The sequence below is a fragment of the Larimichthys crocea genome, chromosome XIII (assembly GCF_000972845.2).
Source record: "Larimichthys crocea isolate SSNF chromosome XIII, L_crocea_2.0, whole genome shotgun sequence".
NCBI classification, from domain to species: domain Eukaryota; kingdom Metazoa; phylum Chordata; class Actinopteri; family Sciaenidae; genus Larimichthys; species Larimichthys crocea.
Window position 1 is genome coordinate 20,050,742 of NC_040023.1, and position 9,269 is coordinate 20,060,010.

Sequence of the window (9,269 nt, forward strand, 5' to 3'; positions counted from 1 at the left end):
CCATCAAATGGTTATTGAGATAGTTCAGTCTGGACCAAAGTGTTGGACCATCTGACCAACGGACAGACATAGCTATAAAGAAAAGAAATTTAAGTCTTGAGACATCTGCTGCACGGACTGTGGTGATATTTAATTGTGTATAGCGCTGGACTATTGAAATGCAGATATAATGAATCTCTTGCCGACCAAAGTTTACTCACATCACAGTTTTCAATAAATGTCTGGCAACCGCTGCATAACCAATAACTAATCTAATTAAACAGTGTAAACATACCAATGAGAAAGGAAATACAGGTACATACAGGAACTGGTGTTTAAAAACACAATTATATTGTAACATTTACCTTTCATCGAGGCATATCTAATAATTTATCCTTATATAAATTTTAGGTCATAGCGTCCGGCCCTGATTGCAGATGTGCAGTGACACACAGTGTCTGCATGTGTTTGTTTGCTGTGTGGTCTGCTGTAAACGGGCTACAGATGAACGGACGACAGACGGACAGGAAGGGAGGAAGAGGCTGGAGGAAGAAAGAGGAGGAGAAGAGAATCCTTATCCACTTGATTATAGTGTTTATGGCATCTGGACAGTTGTTTGGCTAAGGCGTGCATGTGAGTGTGTTAAGAGCGTTTGTATGTGTGTGCGCAGTGCCTCAGGGACACACCTGGAGTGCAGCTATTCAGTGTTTCAACTCAGCCAGCCGCTGGCACATTTCACCAGCCTCTGTTTCCCATGACTCCCATTCTTCCCCCCTCAGGGCAAGTCACAAAGTCTCTTCAAGAGCAGGGGAGCTGAGTGTATAAAAAGGATTATAAAGTGCACTCCAGTCTTTTTTTTCTTCTCAGTCCAACAGAAGAAAACACTATGGAGACTGATCCATTGTGATGCTCACTTTAGCCAAGATAAGAAGGAATATTTTAGCATTTTGGGAAACAAGTGTATTCACTTTCTCGTTGAGAGTTAGATGAGAGGATTGACACCACACACATATCTGTCCATTGAATATGAAGCATAAAGAGCCTGGCTCACATAAATCAACATAAAATCATGGCTTGCCATATTTACACTTGGATTAAACACATGTGATGTGACATGTCTGTGAGCTTCAGAGGTGCAGATATTGTTCCCTTATTTGGACAGAGCCAGGCTAGCTGTTTTCCTCTATTTCCACTCTTAATGCTAAGATAACCTCATCACTTCTTGGCTATAGCTTCATATTTAATGAAAAAGAAACAGGAGTGGTATAAATCTTCTCAACTAAGTCTTGGCAAGAAAGTGAACAAGCATATTTCTCAAAATGCAACACTACTAATTTCAAAATGTCAGCTATTTATATGATTTGCTGATTAAAATATTGGACCAATTGGTAGATTCAGCCATAAAAGCAATGGAAGATTTGTGTCATAAATAATCCTAATGGACAAATATCAGCAAATAAATAGAGGTTTAATTAAGCACCCATCTCATGAATCATCCTTATTTTAAGATTCAGTCTTGCTTTACAGCTACTGACAGATCATTTCTTGTCTAAATCCAACTTTTCAGCTGAGGTGCAAACCTGTGTTATTGTGCCTTTAACATAAGAGCTCGCAGCGCAGCAGGGCATGGCCAGGCACCTGCTCCATGCGCACCGAGCCATTTTCAGACGGACTTTTTTTTTTCTTCCTCCAAGTAAAATACACACACACACGCATACACACACAAATAACGAGTTTCAGAAATGACCATGTGTCTCCTTTAAAGCAGCTGATTCCGGATATGTCCCCACGACAAGTCCCGTCGTGACCGCGTAAGCGCACATAAAGGGCCCCGAGGGGCTGAAGCCGGATTGAAACCTGCAGGTTCTTGCGCAGCTGCACTGTGTCGCGTTTTCTCTCTTTCTCACCCTCTCTCTCTCTCTCTCTCTCTCTCTCGCTCTCTTTGAGATGAACCGGGGCGAAGGAAAGGGTTGGGACAGGGTGGAATAGCTGGAGGGAGGGATGGCTGAATAACGAGGAGAGAAACACCCACTCCGGACTGACCGAATTGTTGTATCCGGAGAGACGGAGTGAGAGAAAAGAAAGAGAAGGAGAGAAAAGAGGAACCCACTGGGAGGCAGCAGTCTTTGGTATTCAGAGGATTTTTTTTTTCCTTTGGGAAATAAAAAAGGACGCTTTGAATTGATGATTGGAGAGGTATGAAAGGCGATTTCATTCATTGTGCGTGTGTGTGTGTGTGTGTATGAGTTCTCAGGTGTGCGGCGCTGGAGCGTTTGAACGCAGCGACTTCATTTGAATAAATCTAATAGTTTGACCCAAATCTGCTCGGCAAACTTAATTTAAATCAGTCAGTATTACTTTGAAATCATCATAAGACAAATCTTGGTCGTGCAGTCAGTGATTCAAACTTGTGCTGCCTCACAGGCAGGTGGAGAAAATTTTTGATAATAAAAAAAATATTCCTTTTATATTAGTACAGTTTCCTGGAATAAAATAAATAGTCTGTTTATTCCTCTAAAAATGTTTGCTCTTTTAAAACACAGTCTTGCTTAATGCGTGCGCACAATGGTCTGGTCTTCTACTGTAATGAATTGGATATCAGTGTGCGCGCAAACTGTAGCTTCTCCACACACACAGCCTTAAAAAAAAACATGCGCATTAAGCATTGAGCTTAATTTTAATGAGGGCGCCGCCTTTGCACTGGTTTCCATTAACCGATTAACAAGTTCCAAAGTTGCCCTTTGGATTGGAAAAGAAGAAATTACGCAGCCCGAAGACAAGAGAAACTTTTTGGCTTAATGTGTTTTCGATTTGCCTGTAATGTTTATGTTTCATTATTAGGATCACATGAGTAAAGAGATAGATATTTTTAATTGAACCTCTCTCTGAGACGGTCTAATCTAAATTTAGTGTGATTAACCCTCATTTGTGTGAGACTAACAGAGAATAATTTTCTTTCCTTCTCATTTCCCTCCCCCTGTCCCGAGGCTGATCTAAGAAAAAAAAAATCAATCCTATTTCCTGGAGTATTTTGTGCTTATTAATATGCATTGTCATTATTCTGGCCTTTTGACTCTGTCTGAATTGAAGGAGCTGGCTGTTCTTTCAGTACCACAGGGTTACCTCTACATCAGAGAATGACTCAATCATCAACAACTTTTGTTGCACGTGTTGTTTTATTCATAGGACTGCCAGCAAGTGTGTGTTTCGCCCAAACAATAAGACGTCTGTGTCAGTCCTCAGTGTGTAATAATGTCAGACTGGAGAGGAGGTGGAGAGGTGGCAGAGGAAGAGAGGAAAAAAACTGAAACATGAAAGGAGGAGATAGGGAAGAGAGGAGAGGAGCTGTTGTGTTTGCTCTTTTGGTTGGACAATGGCGTTCATGAAACGTTCCGTCTATGGGCTGTCAATCAAACTGCTCACTCCCTGTCTGTCTGTCTGTCACTCTGTCTGTCCTCCATCTCGTTTCTGTCAGCTCTTTTGTTCAGTTCCTCTCTTCTCCTCTCTTCCCTCAAACAAAGTCCTCCACTGTTTCTTCACCAGAGGCCTGCTCTATGTAGGCGGGAGGCTCGACTGCTGCTCTGTGGTCGGTCTAGACTGTCAGACTGCTGCTCTGTAATTGTATCAAAGTGGATATTCGACCAGAGTAACCGATTCCAGATCAGCATCTCTGGACTGTGTGGGCAAGGTGGGTCTTCTTGACCCACAGAGCCGCCGCTCTGCAGCTGAATGGCATTCATGGTGTTTATGTCACTGAAATCCCCCTTTCTTTCTGGCTCTAACTGCGTTTTCCCTCTCTGCTTTGCCTTTTCTCAACATAATCTTTCTTCTCTCTGTGCAGGTCTAGACGTCTGGCTATGAGGATGTTGTCAATGGGACAGATTAGCTGGTGTTTGTGGGCTCCACTGGTGTTACTGGCCATAGTTTCCCATGTCCCCACTAATGCACAGGATCAAGGTAAGTACTTTTTCTTCTTCTACAATCAACTTTCTCTCTGCCTCTCACCCCTCCACCCCCCTTACCCTGCCTTCCAAGCGAGCTCCTTTCCCCTTTGTCCACCCCATCCAACTTTTCTTTGCTTTTATGTCTTCCACCATTTCCCACCTTGGCCATCCAACCTCTTCCCATCTGTTCCCTCTATCACTCATCTCTCCTTCCTTCCTTTAAACCTCCCTTCACCTCTTTGCCCTCCTGTATCTCACTCTGTGTCTTCTCTCACCCTGTTTCTACATCTTTCCTCCCTCTGCTGTCTCACTGTTTGATGAGCAGGCTCAGTCCAATCAGATCAAATCATGCTCATGATCATATCACCCCCATATCATCATGCCATTTCACCCTGGCAGCCTGGCAACGATTGCAACCCCGCTGCCGATGCTGCCACGCTTCAGAAGGGTTTTAATAAATGTGTTGTAACGCTGTGCTTCAAGCTGTGATGATTTGCTGCGCAATGTGGCGCGCAATATACAACGCTCCAGTGTGCTTCGCAATCAACCTCACCTCAGCAAACCTGATTTAATCAAAGTGATTCTCATCAAAACGTGGGCTCTTGTCTGTTTTTGGTCATGGATGTTAAAAATCTGGATGCATCCTTAACAAGAAACACACATTTGAGTTTCAGTTGAACATACTGTATGTTAATACATCAGTACGTGGCATTATTAGCATATCATGTGTTAAAGCTGAACAGATGTGTGTTTTTCTGAACGAGACTCAGTTGTTCTGACATGCTTCATAATAATCTACTAATAGATTCACTTTATAGGCTTCAGAGATAAAGTCTAATTACCCAGCAATCCTTTCTCATCATGTGATCAAGACCAGGAGGTCAGGTGATGTAGTGAAAGGTGCTGGATGTTATTATTTCCACTACAGCTGTAAGATGCAAAAAATTCAGCTTATTATAACCACCGGATCCAAGACTGCAGTGTGTGTGTGTGTGTGTGTGTGTGTGTGTGTGTGTGTATGTATGTATACGTGTGCATGAGTGTCAAATCCCTCTTAAGGACTGACTGAATATGAAGAGTCTGTTGGATGATCCATCCCATGTGACAACATGTGTGTGTGTATCTATGTGTGTGAGTGTGCATGATTTTATGGGAGTCTGTATTTGCAATTTGCAGCCTATGAAGAGCAGAGGGTCAGACCTACTGCAGTTATCTGGATAGACATCATATGAAAATGTCCACAAGGGATGCTTAAACTTTTAGCTGACCCTGCCTTGTGTGCACGCTGGAATGTGTGTATGTGTATGTGTATGTGTATGTGTGTGTGTGTGTGTGTGTGTTGCTCACATTCCTTCCAGGATGTGGGGTTAGAGGAGCAGGGAATCGGCAGGTCCTATTTACAGGAGCACTACACACAGAAATCAAATAAAGATTTATTTCTCTCTCTCTGAAGTTGTTGTTCGAAATCAATAATTCACATATGACACAAACCCTTTATTGATCTGTTTTTAAAGCTAAATTAAAAAGAGAAATTACACTCACTACACAAATTGTTTACTTCATTATAGTTTAGAGGTTTTTGTTTTGGGGGTGCACTTTTTCTTTGAGACCTGGTCAGTTTGAGGTTACTTTGTGTCCGTCCTTCTTTCACCCTCGTTGAGTTCTCATTTTATTCTTTCTTTTGTGCTCTCTCCCTCTCATTCTTACTCTGTCTCTCTACATTCATTTTCCTCCTCTCTGTTTCCCCTCCTCATTTTAATCCAATTTTCTTTACCAGCTCTGTAGGTCATGTTTTTCATTGCAGTCAGACAGAAACGAGAGGTGAGACAGCATAAATTAAGCTGTGATTTGATCCTAGTGACTCACAGCAAAGCATAGATGATCTCCCAGACACTATGGGAGCATGGTTTGCACAATCCCTTCATTAGGGACCATGTGATAGCCATTAATTTTTGCCCGGTCTGTCCTCTGTAAGCTGCAACATCTGGTCAGAGGGGATTTGTGCTTGAGGATTAGTGTGTGTTCTACCCGTGGAGGATGTTTGTATATACAACACAAACGTCTGGATATCATCAGGGACTCCCACTACCAAGGAGTGGGTCAGTCCATAAAGGGTTTGTCTTCTCTGAGGAGTTACTAACGTACCAAAAGATCTGGCATTCACACCTGACTAGTGTAATTAATACTTCCATTGAATTATTATGCAACAAAATCACTACAGGAAGTGAGCCATTACTTTTTCAGTATTTAGAACAACCATCTTTTCTTAACATTAACCAAAAATTTCCTTAGATGTAACCATGAATATGGTCATTTCATGAGTGAAAGCTATTTCACTTCATACCATAAATGTAAACCTCTTGGTGGCGCTAGAGGAAAAGTCAGAAGATCACTGAAAACATTAGGATTCATCTTCTGGGAACCATGATTGAAAATTTCATGACAACCTGGTGGTGTTTAATGAGAAGTCAGTGGATCACCAAATTAAGTATAATTAATCATGTTGTTATTGTAAATGTCTGTGTAGAATTTAATGGCAAAAAAAAACTTAATCTTGACAGTGTTGGCTTTTCTACAAATCATCTTTGCTAATGCAAATTAAGTGTACTGTATATGAGGCAGACTTCAGCTACACCATATCCTTGTTCCTCTATCTGACCTGTGGGAGCAGCTCTGATACTGTTTTTAATGCAGAAATTGAGCAGCGTGCAAGACAGTGTGTTGTTGTTGGGGTTGTTTTGTTCTCTAGCACTTACTTTGGCCTTGAAAAGTATTGAGAAAGGAAAATGTAAATTTTGTTCTCTGCTTGTTCCTCGGAGGGTGCAAGAAGTGACCTCGCTCTTTGTGTTGCTGTTTCCAATGCAGCAGTGACAGAAGCAGGATAGATAGAGAAAAGATAGCCAATGGTGGAAGTTTGCCATCGTTACATCTGAACCCAAAAAAAGTAGAGTCGTCATTCCTTCATGTTAATTACGCATTTATTTTTATAGTCAGTCCTGTTCCCTGCATGAGTCAGTCATCGTGAAGATGCTAAATGTGTTTGTGTGTGTGCTTACTATGTGCATAGTTAATTATCCTAATTGATTTTGTTGATTGGCTGACAGCCTCGGTCAATACTGTGTCTCAGGACACATCACAGCAGATTATGTGCTCAAGAACACATTTGCAAGATATTGCACTTTTGTGTTGGTGTGTGTGTTTGTGTGTGTGTTTGTGTGGTGAAAGGGCAGCCTGGTGAATTAGTATGAGTAAAAGTGTTGGCCAATAATTGCAGTTATAATGAACAGGGAGAGAAGCCAATGATGAGAAATCATTTATTCATAAACAAAAGAGAAGATGAGATGGAACAACCTGTTTTGAATTTAAAAACTGCTAAATTATCAGTACCCAGACTGCCGTCACCTCGCCACCCTGCTGCTGTTGATGGTAATCCAGCTTGTCATAATCATCAGCCACTTTGGACTAAATGGAGCATTGAATCGTTGGAGAAATGATGTTTAGGAGGTTCTCTAATTTGACTCTGTTGTTATTGTCAGGGCATGTAGATAATGCTCTTTGATTGTAAATAAACAAAATAAAATTTAATTAGTGGGAACATGAGGTAATGATTTTTTTTTTCAGAAAATATGAGGCAGCTTTGGCAGAGAAAAAAGGACTGCACAATGTAAAATGTCAGGACATCCAGTTCACTATACATCCAATATGCATGATGCATATTCCAAATTATACAGTATGTACCACAGTGTAGGTAGGAATAATGTGTTCCAGGTGAAATAGCTGAAGTCTGAAAAGCATGAAATAGGCTACGAGCGTTTTGAAACATAGACGCGCTTCCCGAATAGTATGCAGAGCCTGGAGTCACTCAGGGTTGAGCAGATATTGTGGTGGTACAAGGTTGTGAAATGGCTACTTTGGGTCCTGGTTTTCTTTAAAGAACTGAGAAAGACTCACCGAAGTAATGACTGAGGTCTGAGAACACGGTGCCATTGCTGCAAAAAAGTCAGTCAGGGCAAAAAACTAGATGATCAGAGAGGCTAGACCTAAAAAACATATCAGTGTTGTTAGATTATCTTAAACCTGTAATTACCAATTTTTAGCCACTTGGGTGCAGCAGAGACCAGCTGTAAACACAACACTGACATATTACCACTTTTTAAGTTGATATTGCGAAAAATTGTTTTCAGCAGCTACAGAGCAACATTGCTCTCATACGGAGTGATGTTTGTGTGTATCTGATGAATGTTGGTCCAATATTCACTCTTTTTTTTTTAGCTCTGTGTTGGTCTCCACCAACTCCTGAGGGAAATATCTTGCTTTAGAGCTGCTAAATGTTCTTCTGTGTTAACTAGCTAGTCTCTGATTGTTTGTCTGCCATTTTGAGCTGGGCAGGTAGTGTACGGTGAAGGTTTTGGAGCTTGTCTGGTCGAAACAGCTGCCTGCTGTGGCTGGAAACAATACTAATGAGAGCTGTGAGAGGGAACCATCGCAGAGGGAAACCAAAACAAAGAAGATATTGCAGGGAACTAGAGAGTAAATGGTAAATGGACTGTACTTATATAGCGCATTTCTAGTCTTTTGACCACTTAAGGCTCTCTTCCACTATACATCACATTCACCCATTCACACACACATTCATTCATACACTGATGGCACTGGCTGCCACGCAAGGTGCCAACTCGAGGGAGCAGTTTGAGAGCTAATCACATTCACACACACCGATGGCACAGCCTTTGGGAGCAATTTGGGGTTCAGTATCTCACCCAAGGACACTCCAACATGCAGAACGGAGAAGCCAGGATCGAAACCACCAATTTTCTGTTTAACGAACAACCTGATTATTTCTCTCACAAACAGTCATGTGATATGGATTTAACAGAAAATTTATTTGTAGGTAAAACCAAAATTCAACACACACGAAATGTATTGAAATCTAATAATCTTTTATTCCACAGCTAAACTGTTTGTATATAAACTACAGCAAATGTTGGATATCATCAATAAACTATGATAGATCAATATATATAATTGTACAATATAATTCCATCCATCTATTATCTGTAACTGCTTATCCGCATCAGGGTCACGGTAGTGCTGCAACCTATCCAAGTCGCCAGCTTATCGCAGGGCACATAGAGACAAACAACCATTCACACTCATATTTATATAATTTTACTATTTAATTTTGTTTTCATTTTGAATAAAAAAAAAAAGTTTCAACTAACCTCAGGGTTTATTTTAAATTTGAATGATTGTCTGGCTGCTAGTGTTTCCTAGTCATAGTAACACACAAAATCAACCCAACCAGACTCGTCATATTCAGTCAGTCCTTAAGAGAGATTTGCCACC

General features: G+C 41.1%; 1 protein-coding gene across 4 annotated transcripts in view; it reads left to right on the plus strand.

Annotated features, from left to right (window-relative positions):
- The first annotated feature begins 1,740 nt into the window (after positions 1-1,740).
- col14a1a (collagen, type XIV, alpha 1a) overlaps positions 1,741-9,269 on the plus strand; it is a 125,051-nt gene continuing 117,522 nt past the window's right edge. Inside the window, exons 1-2 of one of the 4 annotated variants that reach the window (XM_027286037.1) lie at positions 1,741-1,842; positions 3,821-3,936. In XM_027286037.1, the coding sequence (XP_027141838.1) occupies positions 3,837-3,936 (100 nt within the window). In that variant the 5' untranslated portion in view covers positions 1,741-1,842; positions 3,821-3,836. Of the gene's footprint in view, positions 1,843-1,882; positions 2,176-3,820; positions 3,937-9,269 lie in introns of those variants that run through there. The other 3 variants (XM_019256895.2, XM_027286036.1, XM_027286038.1) reach the window with 3 other exon arrangements.